This window comes from Loxodonta africana, chromosome 10 (genome assembly GCF_030014295.1).
Source record: "Loxodonta africana isolate mLoxAfr1 chromosome 10, mLoxAfr1.hap2, whole genome shotgun sequence".
Lineage (NCBI taxonomy): Eukaryota > Metazoa > Chordata > Mammalia > Proboscidea > Elephantidae > Loxodonta > Loxodonta africana.
This window is the reverse complement of record NC_087351.1, coordinates 46718890-46740273: the sequence shown is the minus strand read 5'-3', so window position 1 is coordinate 46740273 and position 21384 is coordinate 46718890. Positions and strand designations below refer to the sequence as shown.

At 36.7% G+C, this 21384-nt stretch overlaps 1 protein-coding gene across 4 annotated transcripts in view; it reads left to right on the top strand.

Moving 5' to 3' along the window:
- The window catches only part of BAZ1A (bromodomain adjacent to zinc finger domain 1A), an 88625-nt gene extending 75076 nt beyond the window's left edge, over positions 1 to 13549 (top strand). For all 4 annotated transcript variants that reach the window (XM_064292392.1, XM_064292389.1, XM_064292391.1 and 1 more), the window contains 6 exons: positions 6106 to 6353; positions 6445 to 6671; positions 8282 to 8751; positions 10106 to 10248; positions 12047 to 12134; positions 12554 to 13549. In XM_064292392.1, coding sequence (XP_064148462.1) covers positions 6106 to 6353; positions 6445 to 6671; positions 8282 to 8751; positions 10106 to 10248; positions 12047 to 12134; positions 12554 to 12747 — 1370 coding nt within the window. In that variant the 3' untranslated portion in view covers positions 12748 to 13549. The remainder of the gene's footprint in view (positions 1 to 6105; positions 6354 to 6444; positions 6672 to 8281; positions 8752 to 10105; positions 10249 to 12046; positions 12135 to 12553) is intronic.
- The last annotated feature ends 7835 nt before the right edge of the window (positions 13550 to 21384 follow it).

The window sequence follows — 21384 nt, the reverse complement described above, 5'->3', positions numbered from 1 at the left end:
TTTTTTTTTTTTAACATTTTTCCATCTCTTCTGTTAAGAATTTTCTCAGAAGAAAGATTACCAAAACCGTGACTAGCTAGACCTTGAATAATCAAAGGTTATGCATAAATGTTTTTGGGTTTTTTTTTTTTTCCCTCTTATCTAAAATAGAACCCCAAGGAAGCAACTTAAATGCCCACCAATAAGAGTATGGTTTAATAACTTGGGTCACTAACCTGAGCACCGTATGTTGTTAGTAACGTAGCGTCAGTTCCAACTCATGGCAACCCCATATGTGCGGAGTAGAACTGCGCTGGTGGGGTTTTCAAGGCTGTGACCTTTCAGAAGCAGATGACCAGACCTTACTTCCAAGGTGCCTCTGGGTGGGTTCAAACTGCCAACCTTTCAGGTAGTAGTTGAGTGTTTAACGATTTTTGCCACCCAGGGACTTTGAGCACTGTATATTTTTGTCATTGTTATTGTGTGCCGTCGAGTTGATTCTGACCCAATAGCACAGAATAGAACTACCCCATAGGGTTTCCTAGGCTGAAATCTTTATGGGAGCAGGTCCCCCAGGTCTTTTCTCCTGGAGTGGCTGGTGGGTTCGGTTAGCAGTTGAATGCTTAATCGTTGCACCATCAGGCCTCCTTGTAAGCACTGTATAGTTAGAGAGAAATCAGAAATACCAAGTGTTAAAGGCAACACGGATGAGAAAATGCTTTTCAAAAAGAGAGCTCTTTGAGATTGTTGTTAGGATGAAAGAAATAATACTATGGTACCATGTTTTGCAGCTTATAAAAAACTAACCTAGGAACTTAATCATCATGTCTTTTGGGAAAATAGGTATTTTAAGTCCAAATCAACTTTGATGTCATAACTACCCCTACTTACCTGTTGTCTTTTTGAGGTGTTGAATTACAAACAATCACAATAGTAGCATACTAGATAAAACAGTTTTTTCTTAAGCCGTATCTTTCTGGACTCTTACATTGAGAAAGCAACTTCCCTTATATAATTATTTGAAAATTACCTTGTTGTAATTCTCATAAAAAGGCCAGATGTAATGGTCTGGAAGAGACTAGAGGTACCCCAGAGATCATGGTCCCCGGACCCTTTGTTAGCGCAAGACTGGAACCATTCCCCAAGCCAACTCTTCAGACAGGGATTGGACTGGACTACAAGACAGAAAATGATACTGGTGAGGAGTGAGCTTCTTGGCTCAGTAGACACATGAGACTATGTGGGCAGCTCCTGTCTGGAGGGGAAATGAGAAGGCAGAGGGGGACAGAAGCTGGTCGAATGGCCTCGGAGAATATAGGGTGAAGAGGAGGAGTGTGCTGTCACATTAGGGGGAGAGCAGCTAGGAGTACATAGCAAGGTGTATACTTTTGTATGAGAGACTGGAGTTGTAAACTTTCACTTAAAGCACAATGAACTAAAAAAATATATACCTTGTTGAGTGGTAAGAACATAGTTTTCATAAAGAGATCATACTATCTGAGCAATTTTGTATTGTGAACATATTTGTAAAATGTCTATTTTTATTTTGGATTTTATGGCCATTATTAATGTTTTAAGCCTAGTCATATTTTTCATTAATTGACAGTTCTACCATGGGCCTAATAATTCACTTTTCACACTGAAAGTACCAATTCTAAGAAATAAAATACGTAGGATCACAGCTCACAAAGCTGTTATCAGAGTTGTCGTTTACTATATCACTCTTCTCTGTTTGCCAGTCTTAAATTTTTTAGTACGTTCTTTGTCAAAATCAAATTAGGTATACGAGAAATCTCTCTATTATTTTTACAGATTCACTATATGTGAATCTATAGTTTTCTCAATTAAAATTTCAGTTAAAAGTTGTTTGTAAATCATGAAGTTCTTAGAAATGTAAAATATATTGCTACTACTCATTAATCCTGGGATATGAGAAGGATAAGGGAGAAAACACAATGCTGATTTTTCCATTTCTAAAATTGCAATCAAAGTTGTTTATAAGTTACTCTTCAGACAGGGATTGGACTGGACTACGGGATAGAAAATGATACTGGTGAAGAATGAGCTTCTTGGATCAAGTAGACACATGAGACTATGTTGGCATCTCCTGTCTGGAGGGGAGATGAGCGGGCAGAGGGGCTCAGAAGCTGCCCAGATGGACATGAGGAGAGAGAGTGGAGGGAACGACTGTGCTATCTCATTAGGGGGAGAGCAATTAGGAGCGTATAGCAAACCCAGGTGTATGTAAATTTTTGTATGAGAGACTGACTTGATTTGTAGACTTTCACTGAAAGCACAATAAAAATTTAAAAAGAAACAAAGTTGTTTATAAGTTCAAGAGAAAAAAATCAATTTGGTTGTTTACTGTGTATATTTACATCTGCACCCTTTATTAAATATTTAAACAAAGGGAAAAAAGTTAATACTGGGAGACGTTTCCACTTATATATACCAGGTTATATGAAAACTGAGAGTCACGCAGTGTTCCTTCATGTTGGTTTGTATACAGCAGTGTAGGGAAATAATCATTTCTCATGAGAGATATAAAAGAGTTTTAACTGGGATTTTGAAAAATAGGTGAAATAAGTTTGACTTCCCCCCTTATATTGGTGGTAGATACTGGTCAAAGCCCGATGTTGATCATTTGTAATATGGGTCTTACTATCTACCATTGCTGCCCCTTTAAAAATCTAATAGAAAAATGACATCTCTAACTCTTTATTTTATTTTTGAGCCTTTGAATGGGAGAGCAGGAGATAGAGGTGTTTCTGGGGTTTTAAGATAGTTTAAATATTTGGAGTAAGGAAAACAAGAATATCCTTTGGGAGAGAAGGGAAGGTTCTACGTTGTGAATGTGAAATAGAACAACATTAAAATTCTCCATTCACCAGATAATTTTTCAACCTAGCAAATTAACCATAGTAGGTATTTTCTCAGCTTCAGAGATTATTTCCGTTTCTTTAAAAAATCAATAAACAGAAATTCTAATTTCCACATTCCCTAACATATCCCCTTTAGTTTAGTGATTAATCAAATTGATAAAACTAGGGTTTTTAAATTTGTGGAAGATAGTGTGTTTCAGTTAATTAGTTTAGGTAAAATATGTGAGAATTGTTTGTTTAGGTTAATAATTTCATCATTTATAAAGGCATGCTTATGGTTAAACCCTTAAGCTATGAAAAGATGCTTAAACTAACTATTAATTTGAAATTCGGTAACACAAAAATTAATAAAGATCAAAAGGAGATAGGAAAAAAAAGGACAAGAAGAAGAGGAAGATCAATCTAGTATGAGAGGTGGTAAATTTTTAACTTTCTTTTTAAGGAATTTTTTTATTTTCTATATTGCTAAAGGAAACCCTGGTGGCGTAGTGGTTAAGTGCGACGGCTGCTAACCAAAGGGTTGGCAGTTCAAATCTGCCAGGCGCTCCTTGGAAACTCTATGGGGCAGTTCTACTCTGTCCCATAGGGTCGCTATGAGTCGGAATTGACTCGACGGTGCTGGATTTGGTTGGTTTATATTGCTAAATACTGATTTGCACGTTTAGCTTTTGAAGGAGAACCTTGGATTTAATTTTTTGGAAAGGAATGGAGTTGGGGACAAGCTTGCAAACAATATGATCCTCCTAAAGTTTGCCTTAGTACATTTCATACCTCAGCTAATCAAACTCCTTTAAACTCAGTATAAAAAGATAACACTGGTGAATGTTGGTATACTTTGCTAGAGTAAAAAGAATGAATAGCTAAGGAATTTATGTTTACTTATTTTGCATATAGTATTTATATACAGCTCTTTCCCCCCCTTATTATAGCATAGGGAATCCTACAGGACAGGGATTTTCTGTTCTGTCCCCTAGAGAAGCCTACATGGCATGATCACATGCATTATTACATAGAGGCAATGAACAGTAGGAAAATCTCCCAGTGTAATTAATACCTGACCATGGGACTCTACTGTTATTCTATATTAGTAAAAATCCTTTTAAATAGTAATTTCTTGAAGAATTTATCCGTGCTAGCATAATGGGGGAAAAAGAGAAACAAGACATTTTCTGCCATTGAGAGATGTACAGGAGAGTTGGAGAAGAAGCAAGGTTTAAGATAAGGAAACAATCACAGAAAAACGGAGTCCCTTGTATATACTGTTTTTATCCTTATTTAAGTGCTATATGTAAACATAAAAATATGAGCACCTATCATGGACTAGAATATTTAAAAAAAAAAAATAGGTGAGATAAGAATTGAACTTTGAACTGCCATCGTTGTAATTTCTTGAAACACCTTTTTTGACCAGCACTCACAGTGTTTCAACAACCTTTGAGTTGAAACCATCAAACTGATTTCCAAGGTTCTTCATAATTGGTCCATTTCTTCCACTCTGCATTGACTTCTGGAACCTTATTTCTTGCTGTTACCAACAAGAACACCCTCTGGCTTACCCAGAAAGATTTCTTCGTAACCTTTTAACTAGAAATTCTTGTTGCTTCCTTTCCTGGAGGTCCCAAAACTTTTTATGAAAACAAGATAAGTAGAAAGCACAAATTAAGAGGGTAAAAATAAACCACATGCCTCTAAATGGACTATATTCTCCAATTAAAAGTTAGAGATTATCAGATTGGATTAAATATAAAATTCAGCTATAGCTATCTACAGAAGACTCACCTTTAAACAAAAGGACGTAAAAAGATAAAGAGTAAAAAAAAAAGAAAATGGAAAACTGTCTGGGCTGCATTCTAATAATTTCACTTCAGCTTTGTCAGAAGAGCCGTTTCACCTATCCATTGTGTTTTCCCCCTCCCAGTGAGTTATTAATGTCAGTTGTTTTTAGAAGTTTTTTCTGATTCTTTTTCAGACTAGTTGGTTACTTAACTCATGTTTTCAAACTCCTTATTTCTTGAGTCATTAAACATAGTTATTTTATATTCTGTATCTTATTCTAATATCTGAAGTCTTCCCATGATTCTGCTGGTTCTCACTAGTGTTTTATTTCTACATGTGCCTTGTGGGCTTTAATTGTTTACGCACATTCCTAACAGCTTGATCTTTGGAAATTTTTTCAGAGAATTTGTTCTTGTTTTGGCCATTCAGGCGGGATCACCTTGCTGGACCACTTTAAAATCTTAGGCTTTTTTTTTTTTTCAGTTTCTAATTGTATTCAAGGCCTTGCTTATAGTTACAGACTCTTAGGGAAACCCCTGCAGAATTTTGACATTATGCAGTAGGTACTTCATAAGTATGTTTTAGGAATAATTGAGATGATCCCGGTACTAAAAAGTAATTGAAGATGGAAATCCTCACATAACCTGTGTAAAATGATGGGCTAGATTGATGGCATCTGATCAAATGACTCAATTTTTTTTTAGCTTAAAAGACAAAAGAATGATGTTAGTGACAGAAGGCTTCAGATATTTCTATATAAATGTCACTAATGAAAATTCTTTTTGGGAGTATTAATATTGTTTATATTCACCTCCATTTTAAAATAATCTTAGAGTCAGAAAACAATATAGTTGGCTTTTAAACATGGTTGATTTTTATTAGTAACATATTTCTTGAGATATAATTCACACACTATAAGATTTACCCTTTTAAATTGTACAATTCAGTGGTTTTTAGAATCTACAGTTACGCAACCATTGCCACTGTCTAGTTTCAGAACAGTTTCTTAATCCCCAAAAGAAACCTAGTATACTACTGATATTTAAGTTAGAGAGTAGTCCATCTTTTATGTGAAAATAAGGAAGTAACATTCTTGATTCAAAAAGCTGACTTGTAGCCACGTTTAGCCAGTTTTCTAAATTAGATCAAGATTTGATACAACAACTAGATTGAGAACATATTGCCTAAGTTATTTTTCTCTTTTAACTATTGAAATTCCCAAGCATCTGATTTATGGATTTAAGTAATTCCTTATGTCATTTTTTTTTTTTATGTTTTTTTTAATGTCATAGACAAGATGTAGCTCAGCAAATATTTTGTCATGAGGTTGTTTTCAATATCAGCACGATCTTTTTGTTAACTATTAGAAGAACTGTAAAATCCAAACTGTTTAAACTACCAAGAAAATAGTTCTAGGAGATGTCTAGGGTTTGCCTAGAAACTTTAATCATTTTCCTTTTTATTTAAGATGCCAGTGACAGTGGACGTTCTTATAAAACAGTCCTGGACCGTTGGAGAGAGTCTCTTCTTTCTTCTGCTAGTCTGTCCCAAGTCTTTCTTCACCTCTCCACCTTGGATCGTAGTGTCATATGGTCTAAATCTATACTGAATGCTCGTTGCAAGATATGCCGAAAAAAGGGTGATGCTGAAAGCATGGTACTTTGTGATGGCTGTGATCGGGGTCATCATACCTACTGTGTTCGACCAAAGCTCAAGGTATTTTTTCTTCTTCTAATACTCAGATTAAAATTGAGACGTTGAGATTTTAAGTGATAGATGATTAATGATCACTTATGTGATTTGTCAGACTGTTACTGAAGGAGATTGGTTTTGTCCAGAATGTCGACCAAAGCAACGTTCTAGACGACTCTCCTCTAGACAGAGACCCTCCTTAGAAAGTGACGAAGAGATGGAAGACCATGTGGAAGGTGAGGACGACGAAGTTGATGATGATGATGAAGAGAGTCAAAGTGAGGAGGAAGAGTACGGGATAGAACAAGATGAAGATGACTCTCAAGAAGAGGAGGAAGTCAGGTAAATCTGAATATGCAGTAAAATGAGTCAGAAAGTCTTAACTAGATAGTCTCTTAACTATTCAATACAAATGAGATAGTTAGGGTCAATAATTTTTTTTAAAGTAATATGTATTGCAGTGGCCTGGAGTTACCATTGCTTCATATCTTATAAACATTTGAAATTATTTCCAAGGGAGTACAGTACCTATGTGAGCTTAGGCAAATAAAATCTGGTGTGAGTTCATATTTGGACAGGAATGCCAACTTAGAGCCACATCATGCTTGATTTTACTTAAGCTTACTCCTAAAACAGCAAAGAAGCACTACAAAAGATATTCATGAGATAAAGATGAATTCAACTCCACAGTGCATCTGTTGCTTTCTTAAAAAGGTAGCTCCAAATAATGGTGATCTTGCCAGTCTATAGAGAGCGTATACACCAGGAAGCACACTGTATTTTCATACTCCTACCATGTCAGCAGCCAGAAACAACGTTGAAACTACCATATAACCAAGTGTTCTGCAACACAGCAAGCTGTGTTACCCAGGCCTAATGAACAGGTTTGAACAAGCCTGGATATTCCTGTTGGGGCAGCATTGGGGTAGTCACCCCTTATTTGTGCCTCCATTTCAGGGGTGAGACGTTTTCATTTATATCTACCAGGAGTTTTCTGTCAGTAGGCCTGGCCATACCCGGTTACAGCAGGAAGTCATATTGTGCTCCTCATTCTCACCACCACCACGTTTTTTATTTGTTTTTAAACGTTTGAACCTGAATCACATGAAATCAGGAAAATGAATATCAAGCAAGAGCAACCAAGAACAGTCCAAGTACTATAGTTGGAAGAGAATAAATAGAGTTACCCCAGATAGCACCAGCTAGCAGGAGCCATTTGCCTGTAGCTTGTGAGCCAGTATTGCGTTGAGCATAAAGATGATAAAGCATTTGGAAAATTCTTGCAAATATTCTAGGTAAACTGGAGGTCCAGGTATGTGGAGAGACAGATTAAAAGAGATTTATTGGGATTGTTTCATCCTTGTCTACAACTTAAAGGCAGTTAAAAGATTGCATCTAGTTTTGTATTTTATAGTAAGAGTCACAAGATGACAAAGAGATTCTTGGCTTGGTATTCAGGAACCATAGGTTCAAGGCCTACGTAGGTGGCAACCATTGGCCAAAACTGTGGGTTACCTCAGTGTCAATGGTAATGAAAAGTGATAGATTCCTTTAGCAGAAGGAGACAAGTTTTCTAAGCACTTTAGTTCATTACCTTTTATAGTTTTCAATGATTGACTAGGTCCAACCATCATTAGCAGTTCCTCTAAGGATTTCATTATAGTTTATCATAATTTAGTGCTTGATTTTCATTACGATATCCTGGAGTTACCAAGAAAATATTAATATTCTTTTTGCAATTAAAAGAAATATGTAGAAGTACATTTTAGATTTCATTTCCATAAAAAAATTGTTGGCACGAAGTATAAAGAATTAGGTATAGGATAAGTCTCAGTAATACAGAAAAGTAATATATGTAGAAGTCATCGAATCTGTAGTAGAACAAGGGGAATCGAAGTAATAATATGTTCAGCATTGCTCTGTACAGTAATTGTGTTTTCTAATATTTGTAGCCCACCAAAACGAGGAAGACCACAAGTTAGACTACCAATTAAAACAAGAGGGAGACTTAACTCTTCTTTCTCAAGCCGTGGCCAGCGACACGATCCTGGGAGATATACTTCAAGAAGTCAGCAGAGTACACCTAAAACAATTGTTCCTTCTAAAACTACTGGTAGAAGCTTAAGAAAGATCAGATCTGCTCCCCCTACGGAAACGAAATCTTTAAGAATTGCCAGTCGTTCTACTCGCCAGAGTCATGGCCCATTGCAAGCAGATGTATTTGTGGAACTACTTAGTCCTCGTAGAAAACGCAGAGGCAGGAAAAGTGCTAACAATATACCAGAAAATAGTCCTACTTTCCCTAACTTCAGAGTCATTGCCACCAAGTCAAGTGAACCATCAAAATCTTTACATGTTGCTCCAAAACTTTCTCTCCAAGATAGGGAATCCAAGAGAAGAGGCAGGAAAAGACAATCTACAGGTATGAAGAAGTCTAATTTCAATTATTTCTTACCTAGAAAAATTTAATTTGGAAAGCCTGAACACTGTGATACTTAGAATTATTTAGTAAAGGCTGTCACTAAGATGCACAGAGTTATTAGGGAACAACCTGTCATGAAGCGTAATATTGTTGTTGAGTGCCGTCAAATCAATTTCAACTCATAGAAACCCCGTGTGACAGAGTAGAACTGCCCCATAGGGTTTTCTAGGCTATAATCTTTATGAGAGCAGATTGCCAGGTCTTTCTCCTGCAGAGCCTCTGGGTGGGCTTAAGCTGCCAACTTTTCTGTTAGCAGCCAAGTGCCTAACTGTTGCTCCGCCAGTGCTCCTTAGTATTCGTTGAAGGAATGGCTATTTGGGTAATAGGTCTTTCCACTAGTGTAGCAGTTTAATAAAAGAAAATGCAAACAATGTTCTGGTTTTAATCAAGGTGTTTGGCCAGTATTTCAGCACTCGCAATATAACACATTGTAATTGATTTCATTCTCTTCCGTCTTTGCCTCCCTCAAAACATACTTTCTCATTATCACCTAGACAAGCTAAAAAACTACGTTAGGGTTATTTGATAGGATTACCGTATGCGCTACTGAATTTTTTTTTTTTTTTTAATCAGGGGGAGTCGGGTAAAGGAAGTGATATTTTTAGGGGAAATCACTAGCCGGAGTCTTGGTGTGGCACAAATGGTTGCCACGCTGGGCTGCTCACCAAAAGTTTGGTGGTTCAGGTCCACCCAGAGACTCCTCAGAAGAAAGGCCTGACAATCTACTTGTGAAAAATCAGCCTTTGAAAACTTTATGGAGCACAGTTTGACTCTGAAACACATAGGCTCACCATGTGTCGGTTTCAAGGAAAGCCTATTAAATAAATAATATTCAGTAAAACTTAGATGTTTCAAAAAATGTACAATTCAGTGACATTGAGTGCATTAAGCCTGATGTGCAACCGTCATCTGTAGCCATTGCCAAATTTTCCATCACCATAAACAGATGGATAACGCCATGCTTGTTAAACAATGATTCTCCCTTTCCCCCTCCCTCCTGCCTGCCCCTGTAACCACTGATAAACTTTGGTCTCTATACGTTTTCCTATTCTGAATATTTCATAGAGTATTTGACAATGCGTTATTCACTTAGAAATTTTAAAAGATCATTATGAAAGTAAGGAATATTTGATTCAGATTTTTGTACTTCTCAGATAGTAAATTCAGGGTTTAATAACATCTCAGTGTACAGAATGTCTATTTTTCTGTTTGTTTTTAAATGCCCAGTTTAGCTTGTGGTGATAAGATATTTTGCTTTGTTTTCACCTAAAGTGTTTTAAAATTATTTTCTTAGAATCATCTCCTGTGATACTGAATCGAAGGAGTTCAGGTCGACAGGGAGGAGTTCATGAATTGTCTGCTTTTGAACAGCTTGTTGTAGAATTGGTACGGCATGATGACAGCTGGCCTTTTTTGAAACTGGTTTCTAAAATTCAGGTAATAATATTATTAGACTTTATAAAACGATTTCATGTATTATCTGATTTAATCCACCTGGCAACTTTGAGGTAGTCAAAACAGCTTTTATTTACTGTCTACTTTTTTTAAAAAACCACTTGGAAGGTTGGTTCCTATAAGGAAAAAATGAGATTAGATAGCATAGTTTCCCCGGTCTCTTCTAATCCTGTGATTGATTCTTACAAATGATGAGTGTGTTGAAATAACCTCATTGTTTTTGTTTCCATGTAACGAGTATGAATAGAGTTAATGCAACTGAGTGCTGTTAATGGTATTTATATTATGTAAAGGAAACTCTGGTGGCGTAGTGGTTAAGTGCTACAGCTGCTAACCAAGAGGTCGGCAGTTCAAATCCACCAGGCACTCCTTGGAAACTCTCTGGGGCAGTTCTACTCTGTCCTATAGGGTTGCTCTGAGTTGGAATCCACTCGACGGCAGTAGGGTTGGTTTGGTTTTGATTGTATTATGTAAAACGGTGAATCTCCGAATCTCAAACTCAGCAAGCATCAGAATCACCTGGAGGGCTTATTAAAATGCAGATCGCTGAGCCCCACTCCATAGTTTCTGATTTACTAGGTCTGTGAGGATACCCGACTACTTGGATTTCTGACATGTCCCCAGATGATGCTGACGGTGCTGATCCAGAGGCTGCGCTCTGAGAAGCGCTGATGTAAAAGCTAGGCATTCGTGTGTTAGATAACAGTGATGGCCTCACCTAGCTAAGCGCTGTAAAATGGTGCAATAGTTATTTATGTATGTGTGAGAACATAGTGTACTATAACAGAAAGTCTGTGGCACTACAACGGAAGTTATAGTGGTGTTACGGAAGTAAAGGAGATTGACCTGAGCATTTCAGAGGAGGGGAATAGCAGGAATTGGAAAGTTTGTTATGGAAGAACTGTTTGAACTGGTCATTGAAGAAAGATAGACGTTTGACAGTGAGAAATGGCATAAGTCATTGCATGGAGAAGGGACAGCAAGTTAAAGACCCAGAAATGAGAATGTGGGGAATGGTGGATAATTTGACTATAGCAAAGGGTATTAGAGAGACTCAGACAACTAGATTATGAAGGGCCTCACCAGTATGTGGGGGAAGGTTTTTGAATGAAAAAGTGACATCATCGATTCTGCTTTGAAATTTCTACAGCAAGAATGTGAAGGATTAATTAACATTGAATAGCATCTCATAAAATTTAAAAATCTGTTGTCAGTACCAATTCAGAATTATGAGATTTAAGGATAAGTTGTTAATCACACTCAGAAAACTAAAATGAAGAGTAATGGTTTTGTTTTTCCTATATTCTTTGCTTGTTGTAATCTATTTAATTAGTTCAGGTATACACTGTAGATTCAGATCATAATAGGGAAATGATGAAAATGTACTGCCTGTAAAATTTATAATCCAAGCAGTCAGTGTCTTGATACATGGTAACTTCCTTGTTTCCCTTGCTAACACTAATGAATCACTTGTTCAGGTTGCTGTAGAATTATCTGGGCTTGAGTGTGCTGTTGTCTTCTTGATAGAGAACAATATAGTAATTCTTCAGAATCTCCAGAAAGTAATTTGTGTGTTTATATATAGAAAGAGAGAGACCAAACACCATGATTGTTTTTTTCACACTAAATTGTTAAACATTCATTTTGGTACCAAATAGACTTCCACGACAATAAGACAATGTATTACATGATTTAATGAAATAATACTATTCAAGTTAATACTGAGTTGTTTTTCAAGTGCAAAATCTTCATGAAAAGATATATTTGAATTATTTTACAGGTCCCAGACTATTATGACATCATCAAAAAGCCCATTGCCTTAAATATAATTCGTGAGAAAGTAAACAAATGTGAATATAAATTAGCATGTAAGTAATTGATGTTTTCCTTTGATGTTTATTTTTATTTAAAGTGGTAGAGACTGTTTTGCCTTTGATTTGTATGATGTATAGATGGCATCCTAAGAGGTCCTTAAAATGCTTATCAGTGTATACATATAGAGGTGAAAGACGGATGGGGCTGAATAAGTTGAAGGTATTTTATAGAATCTGATCTTATAAAGGAGGTTCTTTGTAATTACACATATAATATATGTAAGTATATAACTGCCTCATTTGATTTTAAACAATTTTAAGCCTCAGTTCTGTTACCTTGTTTCAGAGTCTTTGGTTTCTAAAGAAAAAAGTAGGCTTTCTTTTTCATAATGAAGTTTCCAGATATGATACAAATAAAAATTATACTTAAAATTGTTATGCTTTCATTCTAATCTTGTTTTCTTTCTTTTTAGCTGAGTTTATTGATGACATTGAGTTAATGTTTTCAAATTGCTTTGAGTACAACCCTCGTAACACAAGTGAAGCAAAAGCTGGAACCAGGCTTCAAGCGTTTTTTCATATTCAGGCGCAAAAGCTTGGACTCCATGTCACACCTAATGTGGACCAAGTTAGCACACCACCAGCTGCAAAAAAGTCACGAATCTAATTTTCTCCTTCTAAAGGATGAATTTCAGGAAAAGTTCATGAAAATGGAACATGAAATTATGCTCTAAAGCAGACATATGTATAAAGCAGTAACAACTGATCGACCACATTGAAGCGTGGCCTGCACTATATTCTCAATTTTAATATTAAGCACTCAGGAGAATGTAGGAAAGATTTCCTTTGCTACAGTTTTGTTCAGTATCTGATAAGTTTGATAGATGTATTGGATACAGTACTGGTTTACAGAAGTTTTTGTACATTTTTGAGATCATTCATGTGTCCAAATAGCTTGGAAAATATTTTTTCACCTATGATTTATTTTGTCATTAATGATCTTTTTTTAGAAGTTGTGGTATTAAGAGAGATTTATCTACGCAGATGAATCTTCTGCTGTACCACTGTTTAGAAAAATGTGTGTATGTCTAAGAATTGTTTAACAAGCACATTTTTTCAACACTATACATGAATGAATCCAATTTTATATCCTTTTAAGTGCTGTACCAGTATTGGCTGGAGGTATTAAGTCTGAGTTTATTAACTAGATATTTATTTAGCATTCAAAGTAATTTGTGAATTTGTTTTGTATTTATAAAATTTGTACCTGGAAAATGTTCTTTAATTTTTTAAACATTTTACTGTGTTTTTGTTTTATTTCGCTAACGTCCTTAATGATCAATCAAAAAAAGATAATACCCTCCCTTTTCCCTAACAGCTCTTTCAGTTTTACAGAATTGTAATATAAGTTTCTATGTACAACTTTTTTAAGTGTACAAATAAAGTGATACTTTTTTTTTTTCAAAGTATTCTGAATTTCTGGAATTCCTACAAATCGGAGTTGAACTTCCGTATATGACACACACAGATCAGAGGGACCAACATTTTATTGTACCGTAGCCTCTATAGCAGTGACTTGTATCTTTTTCTGCCTAAACCCTTGAAGTATTAAGATACCTCCATCAGTAACAGTGATACTCTATGGCAGGGATTCTCATTAAAAGGAAAAAAGGAAGGTTGGAGTATGCCTACCAGTTAAGAAACACCGCTCTGGAAATTTTTTTAAAGAGAGAGAGAGAGGAGGAGCTATTTCTTATGTGTGGAAGACATACAGGGGCCTCAGTTTTGTAGGACTAGCCTTTCTACTTTAGGCCACAAGCAGCAGGCGCGAGAGAGAACCCGTTCCTCTATTTTCTCATCTAAAATACGAGTGATCCTGAGCTGTCATTTAGCTAGGTTAGTTTATTTGGGAAATTACCTCTTTTTAGTTTGATTTCTTTCTCATATACTTTAGGATTATCAAGTCTATGGATTCTTTATATGAATATGTCCATATGCATAACTTTTGGTAAATTTCTAATCATTTTATATGCTAATAACCAAATTTCTTAGAAAACTACCAAATATCAAGGACAGAATTCTGAAAATATAATTATATTCTAATAGTTAATTACTGTGATTACTTAATATTCTTTTTTAATGTTAACTAAAAAGTAACTTTCATGTGTGCATTTCTAGACAATAAATTAAAAGGAACCATTTCTGACAAACTAATTGTTGAATAATTTAGTCTGAAATGTAGGCTTAAAACTTGCAGTTTATCTTACACATTGCCTTTCTCAGGCTCAATATGCCCTGCCAAACTGCCTTACATACAAAAGTCATATTTATTCCCATACATATCTACAGTGATTAAAAATTTTACACAGCAACAAGGTTAACAAAGGATATATGGTAGTGGCTGAGAGTGTAATGACAGAGAAAGCACTCAGCATGTTCTACTTTGTTTTGACGTCTTTCTTCAAACAGAAAGGACTACAAAATGGAAGGGATGGAACAAAAACATGATTTGAGAGAAGTGAACTGGAAGATACTGAAGGAGACATTTAAATCAGCTGGATACCTTTTACTGAGTTCAAATCTCTAAGCCCAGATAAATTATATTTCTAAAAGCACTTGCTTTTTAATTGCAAAAGAGAATGCCAGAAGGAAAAGAAATGAACACATCCTGCTATGTGCCAGGCCCTTTAATGCAAAAGTTTGTATCATTTGTACCTAGTAACCTGGGATACATTCTTATGTTAAATAAGGCAATTCTCTCAGGTTTTGGTATTCTGTTTTTCAAATAAGGTTGAGACTCAGATGGATTTTTTTTTGTAAGTAATTGCCCAGGGTCACAGAGTAAATAACACCAGTTCTGTCGAAGTTGTGCTAGGGTACCGCCAGGAAGATGGAAAATATGTGGATTCATCTTTGTGAACAGCATAAAAAGGTGGACAAAAGGAAAATATAGTATGTGTATGTTCAGATACATCATTTGAGTCGTTAGGCTTAAATAGATTTTAAAAAGACCTCTTTTCAGAGCTAAATTTTAATCCCTCATTATAATAACTGTCTTAGGGTGGGCTTTGATACAAATTAACTACCCCTCCTTGCTTTTATATTACAATTCTCTTATAATCCATCTCAACATTTTTGGGAAAGATATTGGTTAGAAACAAATAAATGGTGTGTAGTGCCCCCCCACACACACACACACACAATTTTTTTTTATTTGTAGCTTCTGCCTTCTAAGGACCTCCATCATATTTACCTGTGTGCTCAGAATATATATTGAAGGGTGTACGAGTACTGGAAAAGCTGCTGTCTTCCAAGCTTTGGTTTATTCCCACGTATATTTGGCTACCAGGCCCTTGTTAGTGTTTAAGCATATGGAGAAACGTGTGAGAAACCGAAATGTAATACCTCTGCTAAGCTTTTATGGTAGTTCTTCTCTCATAGTCCTTATAGTCCATTCTCTCATTTGTTGTTGTTACTCTTCAGTGTGTTAAAATTTTTTAGCCTTTATTCCTCAAGAGAAGGAGTGCCATGAGTTGCACACGTGTGGGTATTGTTTGTTTTCAGAAAATTGAGAAGAATGCTTAGGTTAATTTCACCAACAATGTGAGGAAGATTGTGCCTAACCTATATATTCCATATTAGCCTTTTATACTCCCTGTTCAAGAGAGTTTATAGTGTTAAGACATCAAAGCAAACCTCTGGATTAGGAAAAATAAACAGAAGCATCAGTATGCAAGTAAGTTCCCATAACCCACTGCCGTCGAGTCGATTCCGACCCATATAGCGACCCTATAGGACAGAGGAGAACTGCCCCATAGGGTTTCCAAGGAGCACCTGGTGGATTCGAACTGCCAACCTTTTGGTTAGCACCTGTAGCTCTTAACCACTATGACATGAGGGTTTCCATGCAAATAAGTTAGTAATATGCAAATGACAGCAACTCTTCTCTTAGCACGCTTCTCAGTCTTGGAAGCCTGCAACCCTTTGTAGCAAAGAAACTTGAGAAAATATATTCAAAGTCTGGATAAATAGATCTCTGTGTAAAAATTCAGATTGTGATTTGAGCCTTTAATTTGGTCATTATTAGAGGCGCATTACTTTTTCCCCAGTAAAATGAAAATTTTACTGTAACTAAAGTTATAAAATTAATAAATGGTCACTGTCAAAAAAATGAAAGCAATTTGTAAAGTAGAAGTAAATTTGGTGTATATGTCTCCAGGTTATTCAGTAAAAGTGAGATTGTGGTATACAAATCATATTTTAGGCAGTTTTTCACTCAGTGCCATATACCGTGGATATCTTTCCACATTAGTGCCTCTGTTTTTTATGTGCTGTCCAGTACTCCATTGTTTCTAGGACTCACCTTATTTGGAACTCTTCCCTCGAAGGTCCCAGTCCTGTGTTTAATTACCAGTTCTCTGATGACATTTAGGTTATAGAAAGTTACTAGATTGATAAAATGAAAATATGCTGCTATTGGGTGCTATCGAGTAGATTCAAACTCATAGCAACCCCATGTAACAGAGTAGAACTAACTGCCCCATAGAGTTTTCTAAGCTGTAATCTTTATAGAGGAAGACCACTGGGTCTTTTTCCCACAATGCTGCTGGGTGGGTTTAAACTGCCAACCTTTCAGTCAGCCAAGTGCTTAACTGTTTGTGCATCCATTAGAAAAGAGGAAAAGTCTCAAGGCAATAATCTCAGTTCCCACATCAAGAACCTATAAAAAGAAGCCCTTGCGGACTAGTGACGCCTGAAGTGTGCCTAACAAAAACACAAAACGACTCTGGAGGGACTCTGCCTCAACTGAGGAGGGCAGTGTTTCCACAGGTAAAGCCCCACTGAGCATGAACCCACATTCCAAAACTACAGAAACCATACAGGTGAGTGTGCACTGAGAGGCGGTGTGGTGTGGGCATAGTGAGGGCTTTTAACTCAGCTAGATCAGGGCTTACAACCAGGCTGTGCCCAGTCAACCTAGCTGCTCGTCTGTAAGATCAAGATGACACAATGTGCTTCACGGGACTTTTATGAAAATTAAATGAGAAAAGATGCAAAAAAAAAAAAAAAATCCTAGCTTATGGTTGATAGTTGATGTCAACTCTGACTCATGGCAACCCCATGTACAACAGAATGAAACGTTGCCCAGTGCTGTACCGTCTCTATGATTGTTGGTATGCTCCAGTCCATTACTGCAGCCACTGTGTGTATAAGTGCCTTCCAACCAGTGGGCTCATCTTCCAGCACTATATCGGACGATATTCTGTTGTGATCCACAGGGTTTATATTGATTTTCAGTTGTAGCTTACCAGGCCTTTTTTCCTAGTCTATCTTAGTCTTGAAATGCCACTGAAACCTGCCCATCATGGATGACCCTGCTGGTATTTGATAGCTTCCAGCATTATAGCCACCCACCACAGTACAACAAACTGACAGACGAGTGGTGATAACATACCGTATCCAATTTTTTTTTTTTTTTAATTCAATGAATTCTTAGAATTTAGTGGAAGGGAAAATGTTTCTCTTTCACACTTTATGCTTCCTTTTATTAGCAACTTAGAATTAGCATAACTGCAATTCGAGGGTTTTTTTTTTTTTTTTTTTTTTTACCTTGACTGCCAGGAAACTTAAGGCTGAGTTTTAAAGTTTTATCATCCCTGTGCCTTTTAAAAAATTGAAATATGCTTATAGGAAAGCTCACATATCTCAACCCATCTTTTAAGCAACCTTAAATTTCTTTTTGGAAGAATATACCGAATAAATAATGACTGGAACTACCCCCTAGAGTCATTTTCTCATTGTTTCAGACTCTCCTCCCACCCTACTCCTACCCCTAAACTTTATTCAGCTATTCAGAGTCCATCTCTGTTATTCTGTGTTTATCCCAAGCTTGCAAGCTTAAACGTGAAGAATGAAAAAACAGTGATCTGTTTCAGAACGATTCAGCCTGCAACATTACCGTAAAGAGTCAATGTTTTCCAAGTTCTTGCACCTGATGCAAATGATGAGAAATATACTAGTGATTAATAGAAGTGACATAAACTCATCAGTAATGTATTTTTGCCTCTCTCAGGGCAGGATGGAAGCTTCAAAGAGAGTCACATCTTTGATGTTCTCTAGCTCATTTTTTAATGGTGCTTATCTTTACGGTTATTAAAAGTCGAGGATCGGTTGAAATGACAGTATTTCTTCTCTTAGTCTCTTTTTAAGTACCTAATCTTAACCAAGCCAAAAGGACAGATAGATAGGGACAATCGGAATGAACACCTGTATGTCTCCTTGAAGAACTAACTCTGAATTCTCTGCTTAATTTACCATTAGGGTTAGTAATGGGTTAGTTAAGCCTGTCTGTAGAATGAGTTGGGCCAGCAGAAACACCAGGCACGTAGTATATACTCAGCAGCTGTCGAACTGGCAGGAAAGAAGGCCAATAAATGTGTGTTGAGTTGCCTTAGGACAATGCATTTAACTTCATCCTGAGAACTCCTGGCTCTTAGTGAGGCTGGACCAAGGATTTGAAGCCAGTCCATTCAGGTTTGAACCCCTGCAGAGAATTTGCATTTCTAACAAGTTCCCAGGTGATGCTAATGCTGCTGGTTAGGGACCAGCTCTGAGAACCACTGGTACACCTATGGTTCTCAACATTTATATTACACATAAGAATCACCTGGGGCTACCACTACTGCCTGCTCTGCCAGGGATCACAATAGAGGGTCCCAGACTGAGCCGGAGAAAAATGTAGAACAAAATTCTAACTCACACAAAAAAAGACCAGGCTTACTGGCCTGACAAAGACCAGAGAAACCCTCAGAGGATGGCCCCCTGACACCCTTTTAGCTCAGTAATGAAGTCATTCCCATGGTTCACCCTTCAGCCAAAGGTTAGACAGGCCCATAAAACAAAACGAGACTAAAGGAGGGCACAGGAGCCCAAGGGCAAGGACTAGAAGGCAGGAGGGGACAGGAAAGCTGGTAATAGGGAACCCAAGATTGAAAAGGGAGAGTGTTGTCATGGGATTGTTGTTAACCAATGTCATAAAACAATATGTGTACTGTTTAATGAGAAACTAGTTCTGTAAACCTTCATCTAAAGTACAATTTAAAAAGAAAAATGAATTACCTGGGGATTTTTTTGTTAAACCATAGATTCTGATTCAGTATATCTGGGGTGGAAATGCAAATTATCAGCAGGGGTTCAAACTGGAATGAACCAAGTCAAAGCCCTGGGCAGTCTCACTTTATTTCAGAGCAAGACAAAAAAGTTTTTTCAAGCCTTTTGCTTCTTCTCTAAAACTCTTCCTCTGTTTCAACTCAGCTTTTTTCTCTCTAAACTAACTAGGTAGAATCTGCAAAGGACTGTATTTATTTAACTCACTGGGTGGCATTAAAAAAATGCCTTCTTCTAGAACAAAGATAAAGTGTCCATCAATCCACCCCATTTCTTGGAGGGAAATGGGCAAACCACAAACTGAAAGAACATCTGGAAATCCATCCTGTGTAATAGGAGCCAAGAGGTCTGTAACTAAAGCATCGACTCACTAAGAACAATTTGGCTACATCTGGAAGAATTAAAGAAAGTGTGTCGAGAGTTCACATGTGTTAGAAATCCCAGCAGATCAAAGCCTCTTTTACTTGAACTCTTTCCCAGTAGATCTAAAATCATCTGCCACTCACCACAAAAATGCAAAAGAAGCTCTTCCTTTCTGTAAATGTGCATATTATATGGTAAACAGGAATTTCAAAGACAGAACCTTAAAGAGCTAACTCTTTGAGATGCAGACTTTAATAAAATTATTTTACTTAGATAAAAAATGCAAATTATAGAATGTTTAAATATATTCTAACTTACAACCCAAAAAAAGGATAAATGGTCAAAAAGAGTTCAAGGATTCAAGAATCTTTTATTAAATGTTAAATACCTTATTTATTTTATTCCAATTTCATAGAAAACAATGGGTTTCGCTCTTCAGATTTGGGTCAGAAAGTATGTCTCCACAGAGCTAAAGCAAACTGTCCTCATTGGTTTGTACAGCACTTTCACAGGACAAAGACTGCCATAGGACAAGGCCAACCATTTAAGCATTCCTTCCTGACCATCCTTTGGACAACCCAATGAAAGCCTGTTTTCCAATTCTCTTCTGTGGTAAAAAAAAAATTTTTTTTTTCTCTGTGGTGTTCCTTCAAAGTGACCCAGGGATTAGAGGCCTAAATGCAAAAATCAAAACTATAAAATTATTTGAAGAAAATACAGAAAAATATTTGCATAATATAAAGATTGGAAAAGATCTCTATTCTCAGTATTTTTTCCATTTTTTATCTGGGAAATTTTTAACATATACAAAATTAGAAGGATACAATAAACTCCCATATACTCATCACCCAGCTTTGACAATTATCAACTCATGGACAATCTTGCTTTATATACGCCACTACCCATGCCCTTCCCATACTAGGTTGAAGAAAAATTTACTCACCACACTAAACAGTATTTCAGTATGTATCTTTAAAAGAAAACGGACTCATTAAAAAAATGTCCATAATACCAGTATTACACCTAAAAAAATTAACACTAATTCCTTGATATTGTCAAATATCTAATTACTCTTCAAATGGGAAGAATTTCTTCAAATAAGGAAAGGAGGAAGGAAAAACCACAAAGGAAAAGCACGAATAGCTTGGTAAGTTCTACCACATAGTTTTTCTTTTTTTTAACCCCAGGGCATGTCGACACTCTCCCTTCTCAACCTTGGGTCCCCTCCTGCCTTCTAGTCCTTGCTCCTGGGCTAGTGTGCCCATTTAGTCTCCCTTTGTTTTATGGGCCTGCCTACTCTGGCTGGAAGGTGAACCTCAGCAGTGACTTCATTACTGAGCTAAATGGGCCATACTCCCGGAGTTTCTCCAGTCTCTGTCAGACCAGAAAGCCTGGTCTTTTTTTGTGAGTTAGAATTTTGTTCTACATTTTCTCCAGCTCTTTCCAGGACCCTCTATTGTGATCCCTGTCAGAGCAGTCAATGGTGATAACCAGGCACCATCTAGTTGTGCTGGACTCAATCTGGTAGAGGCTGTGGTAGTTGTGGTCCATTAGTCCCTTGGACTAATCTTTGCTTTGTGTCTTTGGTTTTCTTCATTCTCCCTTGCTCTAGACAGAGTGGGACCAGTGGAGTATCTCAGATGGCCACTCACAAGCTTTGAGGACCCCAGACGCTACTCATCAAAGTAGAATGTAGAACATTTTCTCTATAAACTTTGTTATGCCAATTAAGCTAGCTACCACAATTTTTTAGCTTCTTTGCTTAGGAGATACC